The sequence below is a fragment of the Dendrobates tinctorius genome, unplaced genomic scaffold (genome assembly GCF_039654945.1).
Source record: "Dendrobates tinctorius isolate UK_male_01 unplaced genomic scaffold, ASM3965494v1 ptg000007l, whole genome shotgun sequence".
Classification (NCBI taxonomy): Eukaryota; Metazoa; Chordata; class Amphibia; order Anura; family Dendrobatidae; genus Dendrobates; species Dendrobates tinctorius.
The window spans coordinates 22,904,357-22,925,012 of NW_027361675.1; the positions used below are offsets into that span (position 1 = coordinate 22,904,357).

General features: G+C 43.4%; 1 protein-coding gene across 4 annotated transcripts in view; it reads left to right on the forward strand.

The window, feature by feature from the left end:
• STPG1 (sperm tail PG-rich repeat containing 1) overlaps positions 1-20,656 on the forward strand; it is a 179,954-nt gene that overhangs the window by 112,115 nt on the left and 47,183 nt on the right. For all 4 annotated transcript variants that reach the window (XM_073572565.1, XM_073572583.1, XM_073572573.1 and 1 more), the window contains exons 5-6: positions 1,130-1,241; positions 9,086-9,254. In XM_073572565.1, the coding sequence (XP_073428666.1) occupies positions 1,130-1,241; positions 9,086-9,254 (281 nt within the window). The remainder of the gene's footprint in view (positions 1-1,129; positions 1,242-9,085; positions 9,255-20,656) is intronic.

Consider the following 20,656-nt stretch of genomic DNA (forward strand, 5'->3'; position numbering starts at 1 on the left):
AGCTCCCAGTACAATTGCCAACTCAAAGCATTTTAGATTTGGTCAATGGAAGTCAAGACCAGAAATGCTTTAGGATTCGGTGGCATGTTTAGGCCGCACAGGCTGCTCACGGTAGCAGGAGCAACATGTAGAAAACATATTCTGAGACACTTTTTAAGAAATGGCCATGCCACTGGTTTCCCAAATCAGTGTAACTTCAAGCTGTTTGGATATCTGAAATGAAGACTAGAGGGGTCCAGCAACCACACATTATGCCACCCCCACAATATAATCCCGGGAGTAGATCTAGTCCAATGAAACATTCCCTCATGAAGACCTCTTCATGGTATTTTTCGTGTAGTCATCAGACCAATTTCCATCTATTATTGTGACAAAAGAAGAACTTGTAGCTGAAAATCATAGACCGCCTTTGCTATTTTGCCCTGTACCATCATAGCCTTTGAGAGCGGTGATGTGAAGTGAATGGAGAGGCCTTCATGTGGAAATGTCAAACCGGTCCTATTGCCAGGATTATGGTGTGGGGTGGCATAATGTATGGTAGCCTGACCTCCCCTAGCCTTCATTCTAGGTAGACTAACCACTTGGAATTTTGGAATTTCATTAATTTGGTTTTAGATCTTATAGTACAGCCATTTCTCCATTGTGTACCAGGAACTGTTTTTTTAAACAACGCCAGACCGCATGTTCTTTGTGCTACTGTTAGCAGTCTGCATAACCTAAAACATTCTTTCATGGCTTGCAAGACATGCCAGAGCTGGTATGTCACTCTTTACAAGGAGAAATGTTAGACCTTAGTCCAGTGCTTCTCACCTAGCCAAACATAGCCCGAAACTCCGTTTCTGCAAATTAAGATTCTGATTTGATTTTTATCTTAAGTCATATTGTCAGACTCCGTAAAGGGTTGATTGTGGCTTGTTGGATCGCTGCTTCCAATAGGTGGCAATGTGCATGTAGCATTTTAAACATTTCTTGAAAGAATTCTGTCAATTCAGAAAATTCAGAATTGTGGAATTTTGGGCCTAAAACTAAGCTAATTCACAATTTTTCATGTTGAACACATACAGATGTGTTTATATACTCGCCATTTACGAAATCTGTATATTTCACATTTTAGCTTTTTTTTTTCCAGGTATCTATAAATTTTTGCCATCCAAGTAATAATGTATCTGCACATGCAGCTTTTGTCTCGGGAACAAAGAGAGATGCTCGGCAGCTTAATACCTTGAAAGGACCTTCACCTTGTAAGTTTTGGTAATGGTAGAAAGGGGTTTTCTCATCACAGAAAGTGATGTCATTTCTTAGAATATATCATCACTTTGCGATTAGTTTTAGAGCACTGCAAAGCAAGCGTGTGAGAACTCCGCTATGAAGGGAAGGAATGTAATAGGGTCAAAGCAGTACCACAACGCTGTAGCATGTTCATATTCTCAGGATAAGAGGTGGTCCCGAATGTCACAACCATATATTTGGGAGAGGGGTTTCTCAGTAAAGACTGAAACTTTACTGGTAATTTACAGGGGCGTAACTACAATTTGTGCAAGGGTTGAAATCGCACTTGGGTGGGGGTCCAAAAAATCCTTTGTCCAAATTGAAAATCTATTACTATAAAACGGAACCTGTCAATTAAAAAAATGCTTTTAACTGGAGATATGGGGTTTATCTGAAAACTGGTAGTGTTCGAAAGCCATTCAGCCTCTGCACTGAGAGCCCCACTGCTGGGAGGAAATGAGCTTTATTCTTCCCGGCAATCTCCAGCTTTCAGTCATAGTGGTGCTGTCAGTGGACTTCACTCATTGCTCATGTGCATAGTGAGCATCATCACTATGCACTGAGCGGTGACTGAAGCCGCACCCCTATGACTGAAAGCCGCACCCCTATGACTGAAAGCTGGAGGCTGAGGGGGGAATTAAAGATTTTCCTCCCGGCAGCTGGGCTCTCAGTGCAGTTGCTGCATGGTTTCAGAACACTATTAACCTTCACAGATTAACCCCATGTCTCAGGTTAAAAGTGTTTTTTTTTTTTTTTTTTTTTTTTTACATAGCAGATTCCCTTTAAAGTCTTGTATTCGTTATGGGGTCCAGTTGGAGACTCACAAGCTTCAAGTTATGCCAATAATAATTTAGATTTTTAGAGTAATTGGAAGGCCTTATTCACACATTACAGATCATTATCTTGCGTCAGCATTTTGAAACCTAAAACTGGAGTGGATGCAAAAAAGAGAAGAAATATAAATATATCTTGTGTATTCAGGATCCTTTTGTCTTACAATACATAAGACTACTGTATATTCACAGATTTGATCAATATTTTACATTAAGTGTGTTTGGACCTGATGGATTAGGCACTGACAGCTGTAGAATCCAGTTATTCAGGCAGAATTTTTGCATTCCTGTTAATACTGGGAGAAGGCAGCAGTAAATGACTGATTTTGTTCTCCTTTATTTTCTGCTCCTTGTCAGAAAACAGAGTACAGTATGGCACAATGAAAAGGTCCAAGTCATAACTGTGACGCAGGGAATTTAGATAGTGAGTGGGCATACACTTTATAATATGTATTAAGAGAGCGCTTTTAGAGCTTTTAAATAATTTACCTAATATATAAAACAGAGAACGTCTGTTTGAGAAAATCAACCCTATCTCCAGACCAGGTTTCAAGAACTTATCTGAGAAGACTACTAGTGATGAGCGAACCTGAACGGTAAAGTGCACAGACCCCAAACACGGACTCTTTCTTGGAAGTCCATCATAATGTTCGGGTTTGCAGCCAAATAAATCTTGTTGAAAGGCTGCTGCTTAATCAGTCAACAAGGTTTTTGGCTGTGAGCACTTCCAGAGCCATCACAGCCTTGCCAAGTACTGACATGTGATTGGCCAGCTCACCATGTGACCCTGGCTGTGTAAAAGCATTCTGTTCCTCGTGCGCTGTCTGTGTGATTCTCGCTTCTCTGTGCCATATCAGCCTCGGGCTCCATGCACTAAAAGCCTGTTCCTGTGTGCCATACCAGCATGTTTACACTGCCCTAACAGCTTTTTACTCTGTGCCATAAAAGCCTATTCCTGTGTGCCTTACCAGCGTTGTGTAGACTGCCCTAAAAGCCTGTTGCATGAGGAAAGCAGCAAATCAGGGACGTGGTTGTGGTGCTGCTGGAGGTTATGGTGTAGCTGATGCAGGTAGGGAACATGGTTGATCTACTCCTGTTATGTGTCCAACTGCAACACCTTCCAAAGTGCATGGAGGCAATAGGACGTTTGGCTTTGTTTATTAGGCCCCAGTGCTGCAGAACGAATGGTGAGGCCAGAACATGTGAAGGTTATGTTAGGTTAGATGGTTGAAAGTGTCAACAGTTCCTTCACCTTTTTTTTTTTTTTCCACCTAGCCCCCTGCAGAAAGTGTTCAGTTGGCACCTGAAGATCTTAGTCATCGTTGCTCCACCTCACGTCCTTGCAAATCATCCAAGCAGTCTGAGCCATAAGTCATGCGGCAGTCTCTTCTGCTGTTTGATGAGTCCGCTGGCTGGAGTTCTGTGGCCAATCCACCTGGCCCTGCCCCAGAAATTAGAAGAGACTGAGTGTACTGATGCCCAATCACTTTTTATGTCAGAAGATGAGTATGTGGGAGAGCCAGTGCACACGATTAGCGTACCACCGCAGCACTCCTCTGGGGATGAGGAAACACCGTTGCCAAGTACTGCGACTTTCTGCAGTGTGCCGACCGTTTAGGAGTCAGGACTGGGTGGAAGATGATGCGGAGGATGATGAGGTCATCGATCGCACATGGATCGAAGGGCATCACTGTGTCGTATGGTCACACCTCCTGATCAGCATAGCAAAATAGGGAGAAGAGTGGAAAAGCATAGCAGTGACCATAACCAGTATGTTGTCTGCTACTGCCCCCTGCGCCAAGTGAATGGGCCTCAAAAAAACAGCTCAAAGGAGCTCCCTGGTGTGGTGCTTCACCAATGTAGTGAAAACAAGTGGCAAGTCATTTACATGCTTTGCCATCAGAGCCTCAAGCGAGGCGTAAATATTCTAAACCTGAGCTCCACAACACTCAACACTTTAATACTTCTGTGGTGCTTCAATAAATTCTTTCATTTGCAATTTAAAAAACTATTTTTTTGAGTGCGGCTTTTTCCTTACTATCTTATGTTATCTGGAAACATTCCGAACTAACCTAATGTTATTTTTCGTGGGAACAGAAATGTTAAAAATCATGTTGCCCCTAGTAGTTCCTGTTCAATCATTTTACCTGCATCCTCTGCAATAATAAGCTCATACCGGTGTAATGGTAAGAATTGTCTTTGTTGTAAATTGATCAGACATGGCGAGAAGGTCTTTTGCTCCAGATCCACAGAATCGTTCCTGATCAAAGATTTTGTTCATTGCAACACAAATTTGCTATCTATTTATTGGAATGCGAATGTAAATAACAATACATAGGTCGCACAACCAGGCCATACATAATAGGATGAATGGATACAGGCACAGCGTCAGAAATGGAATTGCATGTCATAATCTTTCCAGACACTTTTTTATTGAACATAATAAGGAAACCTACTAATTTGAAATTAACTGTATTAAAACATGTATCAAGAACACACCAAATGGACTGCAAAGACTTCAATGGGAGTCATTTTGGATCTTCAATCCAGATGGTTTAAATGAGTGTATAGATTACACCGGAAAACCACTGTGAATTTAAATCAGGATGTTTTTCTTTTCCCCTTTTTAGGGGAAAAAATACAATTTATATGTCAATTTTAATTTAAATGTTTACCTTTTAAATATAATGATTTGTATGTTTGGTGTATAATAATAATGGATGAAATTTCTTGCAAAAACTTTGGTGTCATTCAGCGGCATGGCACAGCTGTGAAATTCATGTGAACACGTGATCTGCTAGATGACACTTGTGAGTGTACATAATAATCTGAAAGCATTGTGTTTGTATACCTTGCCTGAAGAAGGAGCTGGAACAGCTCTGAAATGCATAACTAGCCAATAAACTGTTAGGCTATGTGTACACATTGCGGATCCGCAGCAGTTTTTCTGCACGGAATTGCACCAAATCCAAAAATGATTGCTCAAGCAAGGTTAATCAATGGGAATCCAGAATTGGTGTGCACATGCTGCGGAAAATTCCATCCTGATTCGCAGCGTTTTATTTTCCACAGCATGTCAGTTCTTTTTGCGGATCTGCAGCGTTTTCCCCCCCGTTGACTTCCACTGAAGCACTCAAATCTGCAACAAATCTGCAGGTGTCAAAATGTTTGCAAATTTGGTTGAAAAAACACTGCAGATTTTTAAAATGCAAATAAATCAGAAGGAGGAAGAGTGTGTGGGTGGACAATCAAAAATAGAGCCAATCTTGATTGAAACACATCAACAATGGAGGTAGGACTTTAAAAAGGATATTTTAAACAGTAGTACATCTTTATTGAGTTAACAAATCCACAGGCAAAGCCACATCCAAATTCGCATGTCAATCCGCATAAAAATGCAGGAAATCCGTTTTCTGCCAAGAGATGCAGAAACTGTGCAGAACTTAGAACTTTCCCCAGGCAAATTCACAACGTGTGCACATAGCCTTAAATAGTTATCACATACTAATATTTTGTATATCAAATCCTCGGCAGCGTTATTTCAACCCCCTTTGGCGCGGGCTCCGGCAAAAGCCCACACCTTTTCTGGCACATGACAGCTGTTCTGATCAGCTGTCATGTGCCCCTGACATCTGTTCTGATCAGCTGTCATGTGCCCCTAACAGCTGCGAATGGAATCGCAATCCACCCGCGGCTGTTAACATGTTAAATGTCTGTCAATCTCTGACAGCGGTATTTAACTTGCGCAAAATGTATGCGTGTCATTAGCCCATTGGTGCCACTGTCACATGACCGCGTCGATGGGTTGGCATGACAACCCAGGGTCTGCAGGAGACCCCTGTGGTTGTCTTTGCCGAATTCCTATGAGCGCTGCCCCGTGGCTGGCAATCATAGCAGATGAGCATTTTTGCTACACATAGCAGGGCTGCAGCCCTGCTATGTGTAGTACAATTGATCAGATAATCGCAGATTTAAGTATCCTGAGGAGACTATCGAAGCTTGTAAAAAGTTGAAATAAGTTTTTAAAAATATTATAAAAATTAAAAAAAATTAAAGTTCAAATCACCCCCCTTTAGCCCCTTTCAAAATAAAACAATTAAAAAAAAACACACATTGTTGGCAATATCGCATTCAGAGACGACCGATCTATCAAAATATAACAGAATTAATCTGTTCAGTAAATGGCGTAATAAGAAAAAAAATCAAAATGCAAGAATTGTTTTTTGTCCCGGCCACATTGAAATAAAATGCAGTAACAGGTGATCATAATATTGTATTTATCCCAAAATTGTATCAATAATGTCAGCTTGGCGCTCAAATAATTGGCCCTCACCCTGCCCCAGATCCCGAAAAATGAAGACGCTATGGCTCTCAGAAAATGGCACCTTTTTTTTGTACAAACTGTGGAATTGCAATTTTCTGCAGTTTTACCGCACTTGGAATTTTTTTTCCAGTTTCTCAGTACACTATATGGTAAAATCAATGGTGTTGTTCAAAAGAACAACTCATACTGCAAAAAACAAGCCCTCACATGGCCATATTGATGCAAAAATAAGAGATTAGGATTCTGGGAAGGAGAGTGTCAGAGACACCGCACTACACTTGCTCATAGAGCCAGTGCGCGTGTCCTGAGTACAGAAGCAGTGCTAAAAGATACCTGTGGAGTGGCAGCAGCGGTGACAATGCGTGCTTCAAGCTAATAGTGTCAGGGACCAGTCAGCGCTGGAAAGCAAAGAGGCACGGGACCTGCGGACACTGAAAATGAGCAAGCTTGCACAGGACCTATGGTCATGTGACTGCAAGGGGGCGTGGCTTAGCGTCCTGCTTTCAGATATGACAGGACACCATACAACAACTCAGAGTCAGGCAAAACGGAGATCACAACAGTACGGGCAAAAGAGGCACAGGAGGGACAAACAGACGGGTAGTCAGACAAAGCCAAAGGTCATACACAAGAGGGCGACGTGGTACCAAGAGGACGAGCAGAGAGTAGTCAGGTCACAGGCAATGAGTCATACACAGATAATAACGCAGTACAAAATCAACAGGCAAACTCACAACGGGAAACAGAGCCGGGTCAGAACCATATAAACAAGCTATAGCAACAAACAGGCACACGGGGGTCAGCACACTCGGCCAAAGGCAAAAGTATAACTGACAGGGATTGAAGCTACCCAGTGGTTTATGAAGCTCTCCCAGAACCAGAAAGAGGCCACAATCATTAACCCCAAGTGTGCAGGTCAAAACCTGCACAGAGCTCCAGATATTAACCCCCGGTGTGCAGCTCAAAAAACCTGCACTGGGATCATGACAGAGAGGAGCAAAAAAATAAAAACGGAAAAAGGCAAGGTGGTAAAGGGGTTAAACACGTGCAGCACACGGATGTCATCGGTGTGCTGTATGTGTTCTTCACGGACCCAAACTAGTATTATCCCTTGTAATCCAAGCTGTCAGAAAAAAACCTGTATTTTGCACATGGAAAGCTTTGGTTATAATTGCTATGTGTGGCATGCTTGGCAACTTGCAATGATGTATGAGATACGTCTTTGCAGGGGGTTATTCAACTCCCCATAACATTTTTCGAACGGCTTAAAATGGTCTAAAATAGCAAAAGTAGTCCCCTTTTCTTATCAATCTCTTGTTGGTCCTGTTCTAACATTTATGGTACCTGATCTGCCATCAGTTTCTGTTTTTCTTTTCAATGTTATGTTCTTAGTTGATACTGTCAGTCTGGGCTTGTTGATCCCTTTTAATAATTAATGGGACCAGAAAAACACAAAGGCAATAGCTATTATAAACTTAATTGAAAAGGATTGGTCAGCAGAATGCATTTGGAATGCTTTGAAAAGTTGCATGAGAGAATGAGTCTAAAGCTACAGTATGTTCACATGTTGCGTTTTTGATGTTATTTTTCTGCAGGGAAAATCTACTCTTTTCTTTACTGCCAAGCTGCTTACAAAAAAGCAAGTTTTACTGCGTTTTTTTTTGTGTTTTTATTGCTCCATTTTTGTTGTCTCTTTTGCATGTTTATAAAGTTTAGTGGCACCCAAAAAAGCCTGATTTAACCCCTTAACGTCCAATGACGGACACAGTCCGTTATTGATCACCTCCCCGTGTTTGGTGTGGGCTCCGGCGATGAGCCTGCACCTTTTCTGGGACATGACAGCTGATCTGATCAGCTGACATGTTTGCCTAACCCCTCACTCGCGATTCACCCGCATCTGTTAACTTGTTAAATGCCGCTGTCAAACTCTGACAGCAGCATTTACCATGGACGCACAGGAAGCAAGTCCTTTCCTGCTCCCATCGGCACCCTTGTCACATGACCCCGGGTCTCCAACTGGTTGGCATGACAGCCCAGGGTCAGGAGATCTCTGTGGTTGTCATATCTACATCACTATGCAAGTGAGTATTTCTGATACATAGAGCAGGGCTGAAGCCCGTCTTTATGTATCAGAGGTGATCAGACAAGATCAGCTTCACGTCTCCTATGGAGACTATTGAAGCAAGTAAAAAAAATGTTTTTAAAAATATTAAAAAAATAAAAACACTATAAAAGTTAAAATCACCCCCCTTTCGCTCCATTCAAAATAAAACAATAAAAAATTAAAAAATCAAATATACACATATTTGGCATCGCCGCATTCAGAATCGCCCGATCTATCAATATAATGGTAATGTTAGGTTTTCTTGACATAAAGCAGGTTACATAGGGTCAGCATTTTGAACAGATACATCTGGTAAGATTGGTTGCTATTCTAGGAAACAGAATTACAGTTCATCATAGTAGGTATTTGAAAAAGAACAAATTGAATTCTTTTGTATGAATTGTTTATCTATAGGTTTACCAATGGATAATGTAAGTTATTGTACGTATGTGGAGCTATTGTAAGAAGTAGAAGGTTATATTTTACAAATGTTGGCTACAGCAAACCTGACATTCATACTTAAGCCCTTCATAATTAAGCAATATGTCTTTTTAGGTCACTATACAATAAATGACTCTCTAGTTAAAGAGTCTCCCAAGGTCCTGGTTTCATGCTTCAAGTCAAAGACTTCACGAGATGTTTTGAATAAGTCCTCAAATGTCCCTGGTCCGACCAGCTATGACCCATATGGATCTCCTGAAATAAGAATGAAGACTGTTTTTCCGTAAGTTATAAAACAGATTTTTTCTTTTGCAGGATGTCTCTGTATGGTAGCCACAACATTGTACCCTTATTTTATGTTTATTTTAGGGGTAGACATATCATTGGTACAATTTTTGCTGCCACCCACGAGCCCAATTAATAAAGGGGCTCCTTTCCACCTTCAACTTTTGTAATGATGGAATTTTGTATTGTGATGAACAATTTGACTGCAAAGGTACCATATACTGTTCTTCCACAGGGTCCCTGTGTTGTCTGTGACTGAGAGTGGTTTAACTACTTTCAGACTGCTTATTGACCAGAAAATGCCAAGCAGTCCGCATTTTACTCTGCAGTGATATTCTAAAAGGTTTCTTCAGAGTATAGTAGTTGCAGAAGATCATGTAGCTCTGAGAGCAGGAAGCCAGCTGTCATACATAGCTGGACTCCCCATAGAAAAGGCAGAGAAGGTTTGTTACCGTCTCTGTCTTACCAATTGTTATATACACAGTGCTGTCTATAACCAGTGCTTCTGGTTTGGCTTCTTATCCTAAAGGGGGTTTTACACATAGCGATATCGCTAGCAATATCTCTAAAGCATCGCAGATTTGGTGACGCAGCAGCAATATCGCTAGCGATATCGCTATGTGTGATACTTACCTCCGACCGGCTCCCCCGCTGTCTGTCACTGATCGCGCAGCTCCTTTTCTCGTCGGGCGCTTCCTGCTGGCGCCGTCGAGCGATGCGTGGACGCGGACAGGAGGACGTCAGGATCGCCTCGTCTGAATAGTAAGTAACGACCGCTGTATCGCTGCTGCATCGCTGTGAGATCTGCCTGTGTGGCAGCTCACTAGCGACCATTTAGCGATGCACCAGCGATCCTGACCGGGTCGTATCGTGGTCGGGATCGCTGGTGCATCACTAAATGTAAAGGGGCCTTAAGTCTTGTGTCAAGGCCTTTTAAAGAGTCAATATTCACTTTTAGGATCGCTGCTTCCAATAGGTTCTACTAGAGTTCTTATCTTCTTCATGTCTGAAAAGTCTACTTGCTTTTCATGTAGTATGTCTATTTGGTATACTGAAAGCCCTTTTCCTTCAAAATTGTGTAAGGTTCTCAACAATAGTCCTTCCACACTCCATGGATCTGTTGGATCTTCGCAATGATCTCCTGATTTTGATTCGGGCTTCGACTAAGCCTTTTTCTGTCACCGGTAAAGAGTCGTACATATTTGGTCTTCTGGTTCTGAACAATGGCTTCTTGTGACTACAGTTCAGTCCTATACAGTAATAGGAATCACTGATATTACTGTCTCCTCTGGAGCCAGCAATCGTGAATGGCATTTACCGTATATAACTCTCAAGCCCACTGTACTTTTTGTTTTACAATGCAGAAACTAATCTGCAGAGTGTTTTTGAAATCAATTTCTCTTAAATGTAAAACCTAAATATTTTATTTGGAATTTTCCTTATAGGCTTAAATGAGGTGAGGAAAATCTGCAGGTAAAAAACGTGTGTTTTAGTGCATTTCCGCAGTGGAACTTCACTAAAAACTCATGTATCCACACAGAATATTACCAAAACTAAGTATCCACAAGAAAACAGTTTTATTTAAAATATGACATTTTAAAAAGATACAAAACCTTCAGCTGAAAAAACATGACAAAAATGCAATGAAAAACCACAAGATTTAGTTAATATGTGCAGAAATGAAGCAGACTGTCTACTACATCAAAAACTCATTGTGGAAGCTTAGTCTAACCAGTCACAGGGAAAATCAGATTTTTTAAAAATAATCAAATATTAAAAAGCCCCTTAAGAGTCTTTTATGATTTTATGAGGGGAGCAATGTGCGAAAAAGATTAAAAATGAATAAAAAAGCAGGAAAAAAAATAAATAGAAAAAAAACACTTTCAATCCAAATCATTGTTAAGCCCCAGGTTGAATTGTTTGATATATAAAAATGATTGTTACAGAAGGGGGAACAAATTATAACATGTATTTTAGTGGGCCTTTGTTGTCGCAAAGAAATGTGAAAGATAGACATGTACAAAAAGTTAATTTATGTCAATTCTTCAATATCAAAAGTGAAACATATATTATATAGTCATTACAAACAGAGTGATCCATTTCAAATTTATTTCTGTTAATGATGATTGTAATGATAAGTAAAATATGACCTCGCTCGAACATTCCAGAATCTCCCATTGTTACACTACAGATTATACTTCTGCTTGTCACACGCTGCAGATGTGACCCCCCTCCCCCCCTTAGCAGCTGTGTGTGTTTCCTCTGTCTGCTTGTAACGCTACACCAGACATTTCCTGTGCCAGCTCTCTCACTCTCCCCCTTCCCCCCTCCCTGCACAGCCAGTAAAAGGATTTCTTTTGTTCCCTGCCATGCGCCAATTCAGGTATGGGAAATATTAAAAGAAGCCATAGCACGCACCTCGTACATGGCAGAGATATGAAAATTACATTTCTGCAAAATGCATCGACCCAGTATTCAGGCCCATAATTTACACGGTTCTAGCACCCCCATAAACCAAGAACTGGATTTCTCCTAAACGGTGTGACATAGTTACTGCATGTTTGGTCTTTAATTATTGTCTGCGATAAACTAAGGAAAATGATACTATGTGCATGTTTATACGAGGTACCCTCTGTGAGATATAGTCATTATAAGTTTTGTAGTCAGAATTGTAACTCCTAGAGCAGGGGGAGGAACATCCCTAGACCGCCCCTTTTGTGATGTCACGGAACCAGAGCTATAAGGCATTCCCTCCCTGGGGTCGGTCATTCGAGCTGGAGGTTTTCATGCCTAAAGGACCCCAGATGTAGGGCGACGTGTGGCCCCGCCTCCTCCCCACATGGCTAGCCTAAAGACCATTAAGCAACTGTAAGTGTTGATTTTTTATGTTAATCCCATTTATTTTATATTTGCATTGTACATACCTACTGTCTCAACTTTGTAACATCTTTTATCTGTGTAATCACTGCCCCCCTTTTGGGGAATAAATTATAAAATTTATTAGTCTGTGTTCATGCTCTAAGAATAAACGTACACGTGCCTTTAAGATAATTAAGCTACTGAATTGGGTTGGCTTATAACTTAAGCAGAGAAATCTGGAGCTGGTGGCGGCAATGTGTGGTCTGGGCACTGCTGAGAGTGATGGTAAGGGTTTTATAAGCTAAATTGGGGTGGCTGCGGCCAGAGCATTTTATAATTCCCTCACTGCAGCGTGCCGGGTGGCCAGACCTCATTCAAGCAGCCGGCCGGCGACCCATTATCCCAGGTGTAGTTCCCTGACTGACCTGAGGGTAAGGGAGGGGCGCCGGAGAGCTGTGAGTTCCAAAGTGGAACTGAAAAAGTGGGATATACATAAATCCCTGCAGTTCGTGGAAGATTGTTAGCAGTGGTGGGACATCCAAAATAACTCCCTGCGATAAATTGTTAGGGCAAGACTTGCTGTTTTTATCACATGGTGCCAGCGGTGGGATAACTAAGATAAGCCCGCCTGTGATAGCCATGTGTCGGCAGTGCGTCACATCCCTCCGTCCGTGACATACCGGTGTCAGCGGCGGGATCGTGACAATGATTATGGCTTACAGCCAATGAAAACCCAAAAGTCATTAAACTCAGTAAATTAGAATACTTTATAATACCATTTTTAAAAATAATTTTAAAATCTGAAATGTTGGCCTACTGACATGTATGTTCAGTAAATGCACTCAATACTTGGTCGGGGCTCCTTTTGAATCAATTACTGCATCAATGCGGCGTGGCATGGAGGCGATTAGCCAGTGGCACTGCTGAGGTGTTATGGAAGCCCAGGTTGCTTTGATAGCAGCCTTCAGCTCGTCTGCATTGTTGGGTCTGATGTCTCTCATCTTCCTCTTGACAATACCCCAAATATTCTTTATGGGGTTAAGGTCAGACGAGTTTGCTGAGCAATCAAGCACAGTGATACTGTTCTTTTTAAACCAGGTATTGGTACTTTTGGCAGTGTGGACAGGTGCCAAGTCCTGCTGGAGAATAACATTTCCATCTCCAAAAGCTTGTCGCCAGAGGGAAGCATGAAGTGCTCTAAAATTTCCTGGTTGATGGCTGCGCTGACTTTGGTCTGGATAAAACACAGTGAACCTACACCAGCAGATGACATGGCTGCCCAAGTCATCACTGATTGTGGAAACTTCACACTAGACCTCAAGCAGCTTGGATTGTGGCCTCTCCACTCATCCTCCAGACTCTGGGACCTTGATTTCCAAATGAAATTCCCAATTTATTTTCATCTGAAAACAACACCTTGGACCACTGAGCAACTGTCCAGTTCTTTTTCTCCTTGGCCCGGGTAAGATGCTTCTGGCGTTGTCTCTTGATCATGAGTGGCTTGACACAAGGAATGTGACACTTGTAGCCCATGTCCTGGATACGTCTGTGTGTATTGGCTCTTGAAGCAATGACTCCAGCAGCAGTCCACTCCTTGTGAATCTCCCCAAATTTTAGAATGGTCTTTTCTTAACAGTCCTTTCAAGGCTGCAGTTATCCAGGTTGTTTGTGCAGCTTTTTCTACCCCATCTTTTCCTTCCACTCGACTTTCCATTAATATGCTTGATACAGCACTCTGTGAACAGCCAGTTTCTTTAGCAATGACCTTTTGTGGCTTACCTGCCTTGTGGAGTGTGTCAATGACTGCCTTCTGTACATCTGTCAAGTCAGCAGTCTTCCCCATGATTGTGGAGCCTACTGAAACAGAATAAGGGACCTTTTTAAACGCTTAGGAAGCCTTTCCAGGTGTTTTTTGTTAATTATTCTAATTTACTGAGATAATGACTTTTGTGTTTTCATTGGCTGTAAGCCATAATCATCAACATTAACAGAAATAAACACTTGAAGTAGATCACTCTGTTTGTAATGACTCTATAATATATAAGTTTCACTTTTTGTATTGAAGAACTGAAATAAATTAACTTTTTGATGATATTCTAGTTTTGTGAGAAGTACCTGTATTTCTTTTATTTAATGTATAAAAATATAGTTAAAGTTTAGGCTCTATGTATTAAAAAAGGAAGATGCAAAAATTATTTGAATATCCAAATCATATGCAAATTCAGAGTTTCTGATTTGGCTTCTTATCCAAAGTCATGTAGGAAACCCCTTTAAATGGTTGATAGTGACTTTTAGAATTTCTACTTCCAATAGATGGTGTGAAGAATATTGGCAATATAATTTTATGTCAATCATTTATTCGCAGTTTGGCATAGGATTAAAAAAACCTTCCTTTGTGAAGCTGTAACAGGACACCTAGCTCAACAAGGGGGCAAGCTTTCTGAACTTCAGGAAAGAAATTCACACCCCCACCAGCTAGCTAGCATCAATCCCCTCCTAGAGGAAGACCCCATGCTGATACCATGCGGTCTAACTGCTTTATTGAGTTAGCTATGATTTCATAAGGAAAATACGGAGTTATCATGCGTCATGGCAACACACTGGTTACACTTTCAAGATCTCTGGAACAGGTCGAACACCTTCCATGCTCTCGATCCGTTCTAGCACCACAGGGTGGGGCGATGCATACAATAGCTAGTAGGAACCAGGTAGCAATGCTGTGTTTGGACTCAACGCGTAGCAGAGGCCCGTCCAGATGCTTTGGCGCCAAAACCGCTTCCCTAGAACTGTAAATTAAGGAGTTATGACCCATCTTAGGTTTTGAAGTTTTTTACTTGCTATAGGCAAGGGGAGGAGATTTATGTTCAGTCCAAAGGGCAGGAGGGCTAGTGTAAGGCCATGTGGTCTCTTTCTATATCGTGCTTGCTGTTCACTTCGAAAGTGGGGGCTATGTCAAGTAACATGCTGTGAAGGAACTAGGAACCAGCTGGCAGCTCATGTTCCCTGCGATCCAGCACACACATGGTCGAACATCAAATCGGTAATTGACATGATCCATCTGCTTATATCTTTTGTATTACCACTATTTGTATTTGCATATCTCACCATTGTATATTATAAGGTTTTATTCACTCTTGAGGTAGGCACAGGAAGCAATTTTCATAAAAAATGTCCAGTCAGGTTTATTAGCTCCATAAACCTGCTTAAGTACAAGCAAACAAAAGATGGCCTTCCCGGGCACAAAGTGAAAACAAACAGAAAATAAACAGTCAATATAGTACTGCGGGTTCGCCCGCTCAGGTCAGTGTCTTTAGCAAACTCACTGGAGGCCTCCACACTGAATGAGACACTCTGTCTCCATTTTATGTGCCAAACCACGCTCCTGGGGTCAGGATATGTGAGCAGTCTTTCCCACCTATCTCTTTTGACTGCTCGTAATACCCAGCCCCGGAATGACCTAATAACTCTCTCAGCACTATGTGTGCTGGAGCATGCTTTCCAAGCTCACATCACCAAAGCTACCAACCGCTATGATACATATCTCCTATCAAGGACATGTCCGGCGGCCATATTACAATATGTATAATCATTGTGTATATAGTGTATTGTCTTGTGTGCCCTGAAGGCGAATAAATATAAAATTTAACCTTGGGCTGCTCTTTTATCTAGATCCACTAATCCACACGTCTGTATTCTTGGTTTAACTTTCCATGCTACCGGGGCTTGTTTCTGGCACGATATAATCATGTTAACTGACGGGGCTTATATCTAGCGAAGGACTGATGGCAGTCCTTCTGATCTGGAAGCGCTCTGTTTTGGTGCTAAAGAAAGGGGCTTCTCAGCCTTTCATGGTTGTGAGCGAGTCTCGTGCCACATCAGTAACTGTGTGGGCCACATCCTCTCACTCCCCATACCTCCCTGGTCCTGTGTGGACAGGGGTTGTCTGTGTAAAATTGTACCAAGCTTACCTTGCGTGTTTCCAACACGTTGGTGCAAATGGGTAGACCGCACTCCATGGTCATTCTGATGTAATAGTGACGTCAGGCGGGGTAGTGAGGTGCGGGTTCATCACATATGGCACTAGAGTTCCTGTCTTCCTTGTCTCTGAACAGACTGCTTGCATATTTAAAGCACCACACCATATTTTTTATATACTCGGCTCGGGACCAGAGCGGAGCTGGAAAGAAATAAAAAATAGTGCTGGTAAATATAACTAGGGGCACAGGACTTACATTATTGGCACCACTCTATTCACAAAGAAGCAATGCATGTCCTACAAGTCTCTCTACGCCAACTTGGTGCTCTCCACCTGAAGAAACTTTACTCCATAGACCCCCTGTCAGACAAAGCCAAACTAGTTCACCTGCTTTGCACTGAGGAGGGCAAAACACCAAACACTTGAGTGAAAATGTAGCTTCTGGTTTGGCTTCTTATCCTAAGTCATGTGTCCAGGCCTTTTAACCTCTTCCCGACCTATGACGCCTACGTAGGCATCATGAAAAGTCGTGCTATTACGACCTGTGATGCCTACGTAGGCATCATAATGGAAATCGCATTCCTGCGGATCAGGTGACCGGGGTCACTGAAAGGTCACCTGACCTGCAGGTACAGGAGGACTTACACTTCACCCCAAGGCGGGTGGCTTTGCCCCCCCATGGCTACGATCGCTCTGATTGGCTGTTGAAAGTGAAACAGCCAATCAGAGCAATTGTAACATTTCACCAATGAAACTTAGTGAAATATTACAATCCAGCCATGGCTGATGCTGCAATATCATCGGCCATGGCTGGAGACCACGATCTGCCCCCCCCACGACTGACGGGGGCAATCTGCCCCCGCCACCGACTGACGACAGCGATCTGCCGCCGCTGTCAGTATTTGCTCCCCCTCTCCTGCCCTCTGATGCTCCCCCCTCCCGGTACCTCCCGAGTCCTGGTGTCCCTCCTAGTGTGTTATAGGCTTGCGGAATGCACCAAATAATATAAGATGGTATAGAGGTGCATTCGCAGCCCGTGGTCCACCATGAAGAGATGTTAACTGCTGCTTGGTAATGGCGGAGCACTAACTAGTCACTGGCGGGTTAACCGCTGACCCGGTGTGTACAGGAGCAAACTCAGTTACCTCACTGAGCCGCTGGAACAAGTGCGAGAGCCTGTTTATCCTCACAGGACTAGGCAGGAGAGTGCTAGTGCTAAGACACAAGACTCTGCCCCAAGGACACAGGGTTAGAACCCCTTTAGTCCCACTAGCGCTCAGCACCGCCACAGCGATGCGTGGACAGACACTTATAGAATGCTGTGCCCTGTTAGCAGTCACATGGTACAGCTGAACTTTGCTTACCGCACTGTGTGTACAGCGCAGCTGCGGCGGACGCCACTAAGCAGCCTAAGCTCAGGACTGGAAAACGCATAGGACGCGCATGGCGTCGCTCTAACGGATGCTGCAGTACCTGCAGTAGCGTTGTGCTTTAGGTAGAGTGGCGCACTGGCGTTAGCATGTGTGAGGAGCTGGGAGCACTACGGCGCTAGGCAGTGCCACAACTCGGCGCTGACTCAGAACTCTGAACCCTACCAACATGCGTATCAAAGGGAAGGGGTTTCATAATGAGTCACTCAGCGGTTCACAAGCATCCATCATCACACACATCACTACCAATTACTGCCTATACTAGTGCATGGCCGTGCGGCCATGTGACTCTTATAGCAGTGTCCCTCTGGGACCTTCCTAGTGGTCCAATGGGAGCAGCAATAGGACCTGAGCTTGTGACCTCAGACCTCCAATGAGAGGACTTCCCACGGGCATGCTCAGTGGGCCGAAAGAAGGACTTAGTCCCAAGATCTGCTCGCTGCTGGGTATTGCAGGTTACTATAACTGAACCCCGATTGGCAGCAGTAACCAAGCCAATAGCAGTAGACTGAGCAAGACGCCGGGAACAACTTCTTTGCTGAGCAGGCTCCTCTGCGGCCGGAGTGGAATGGGAGACCGCAGAGGGCAAGGCTCGTGACTCCTCCTGTGCAGAGGCAGGAACCCGACGCCTAATACAGTTTCCCTTCTTTTTCTACCATGGGCGCCGCCATCTTCCAAAATTGCGGGAGCATGCGCAGTGTGCCGGCAGATTCATTTATTCATTCCAGGTACATTTTGATCACTGTGATAGACCCTATCACAGTGATCAAAATAAAAAAAATAGTAAATAACCCCCCCTTTATTACCCCCATAGATAGAGAAAAATAATGAAATAAAGAAAATATATTTATTTTTATTTTTCCGTTAGGGTTAAGATTAGGGTTGAGGGTGTCAAGTTTCCCCAACTGCACAGGGGGAATCTCAAGCCATGTCCTCTGTGGTCTCCCATTCCTCTGCTTCTGCAGAGATTCCTGCTCAGCAGAGACGTCGGTCCCGGCGTCTTGCCCCAGCTGATGTTAGGCATCTGTTTACTTCTTCAGGCTCTGCTATAACACCATGCTTGAGTCAGCAGCAAGCAGACGCTTCTGGAACTAAGTCCTGTCTTTTGCTTACTGAGCATGCCCGTGGGATGACCTCTTATTGGTGGTCAGAGGTCACATGCGCAGGTCCCATTCCTGTTCGGATTGGTCCACTGGGAAGGTCCCGGATGGACGACGCTATAAAAGAGTCGCATGGCCGAGCGGCCATGCGCTTGTATAGACGCTAATGGTTATTTGTGTGTATGTTCATGGATGCATGTATCTGGTGACTGACTTATTATAACTCCCCTCCCTTGGATACGCATGTCTGTTAGGGATTCAGAGTTAGAGTCCGCGCCAATGGTTGGCTATGCTCACGCCACTGTGCTCCTAGTACTCTGCACACACTAGCATCCGATGGTGTCGCTCACTGCAGGGCACTATCGTACTGCGGCAAGTGACAGCCACTGCCTGTGCAGTGCCTTGCGCAACCTGTGCGCTTATCTGGCCCAACCCTGGGCAATTAGAGGCGTCTGCCTGAGCTGCACTGTGCACACCTGCACACTTGTCTATAATTGTATCCCTTGCTGGCACCGCTGCAGCTGCGCCGAGCGCTAGTGGACTCGAAGGACTCTAAACCCGAGTCCTTGGAGCAGAGTCCTGTGTCCGTATTCTAGCGCTCATCCGGCCGAGCCCCGTGAGCTTAACAGGCTTCGGCATTTACATTGTTTGGCACCGCGGTTTTGTGAAGCAGCAGAACTCGCTCCTGGACACCTGGTGACGCTTACCCGCATGTGTTCATTTATTATTTGCCGTATAGCCTTCGCCATTACCGAGCAGCAGTTCCACATCTCTGCACGGTGGACCCCAGGCTGCGAACGCACCTCATTATCATCTTTATTATTTGGTGCGTTCCGCCAGCCTAACAGGGTTTCCACTGTTTAGGCACATTAGGGGCTCCCCAAACGTGACATGGCGCCACCATTGATTCCAGCCAATTTTGCTTTCAAAAAGTCAAACGGTGCTGCCTCCCTTCCAAGCCCCGACGTGTGCCCAAACAGTGGTTTACACCAACATATGGGGTATCAGCGTATTCAGGAAAAATTGCACAACAGCTTTTGGGGTCTAATTTCTCCTGTTACCCTTGGGAAAATAAAAAATTGGGGGCTAAAAAATTATTTTTGTGGAAAAAAAATTATTTTTTATTTTCACGTCTCTTCGTTATAAACTTCTGTGAAGCACTTGGGGGTTCAAAGTGCTCACCACACACCTAGATAAGCTCCTTGGGGGGTCTAGTTTCCAAAATGGCGTCACTTGTGGGAGGTTTCTACTGTTTAGGCACATCAGGGGCTCTGCAAATGTAACATGACGCCCGCAGACCATTCCATCAAAGTCTGCATTTCAAAACGTCACTACTTCCCTTCCGAGCCCCGACGTGTGCCCAAACAGTGTCCCCCCCCACATATAGGGTACCAGTATACTCAGGACAAACTGGACAACAACTTTTGGGGTTCAATTTCTCCTGTTATCCTGTTATTTTGTGAAAATAAAAAATTGTGGGCTAAAAAAATCTTTTTTGAGGAAAAAAAATGATTTTTTATTTTCACGGCTCTGCGTTATAAACTTCTGTGAAGCACTTGGGGGTTAAAGTGCTCATCACACATCTAGATAAGTTCCTTGGGGGGTCTAGTTTCCAAAATGGGGGTACTTGTGGGGGAGCTCCAATGTTTAGGCACACAGGGGCTCTCCATACGCGACATGGTGTCCGCTAACTATTGGAGCTTATTTTCCATTCAAAAAGTCAAATGGCGCTCCTTCCCTTCAGAGTCCTGCCATGTGCCCAAACAGTGGTTTATGACCACATATAAGGTATCGGTGTACTCAGGAGAAATTGCCCAACAAATTTTAGGATCCATTTTATCCTGTTGCCCATGTGAAAATGAAAAAATGTAGGCTATAATAAATTTTTTGTGAAAAAAAGTACTTTTTCATTTTTAAGGATCAATTTTTGAAGCACTTGGGGGTTCAAAGTGCTCACTATGCATCTATCTAGGTAAGTGCCTTGGGGGGTCTAGTTTCCAAAATGGGGTAACTTGTGGGGGAGCTCCAAAGTTTA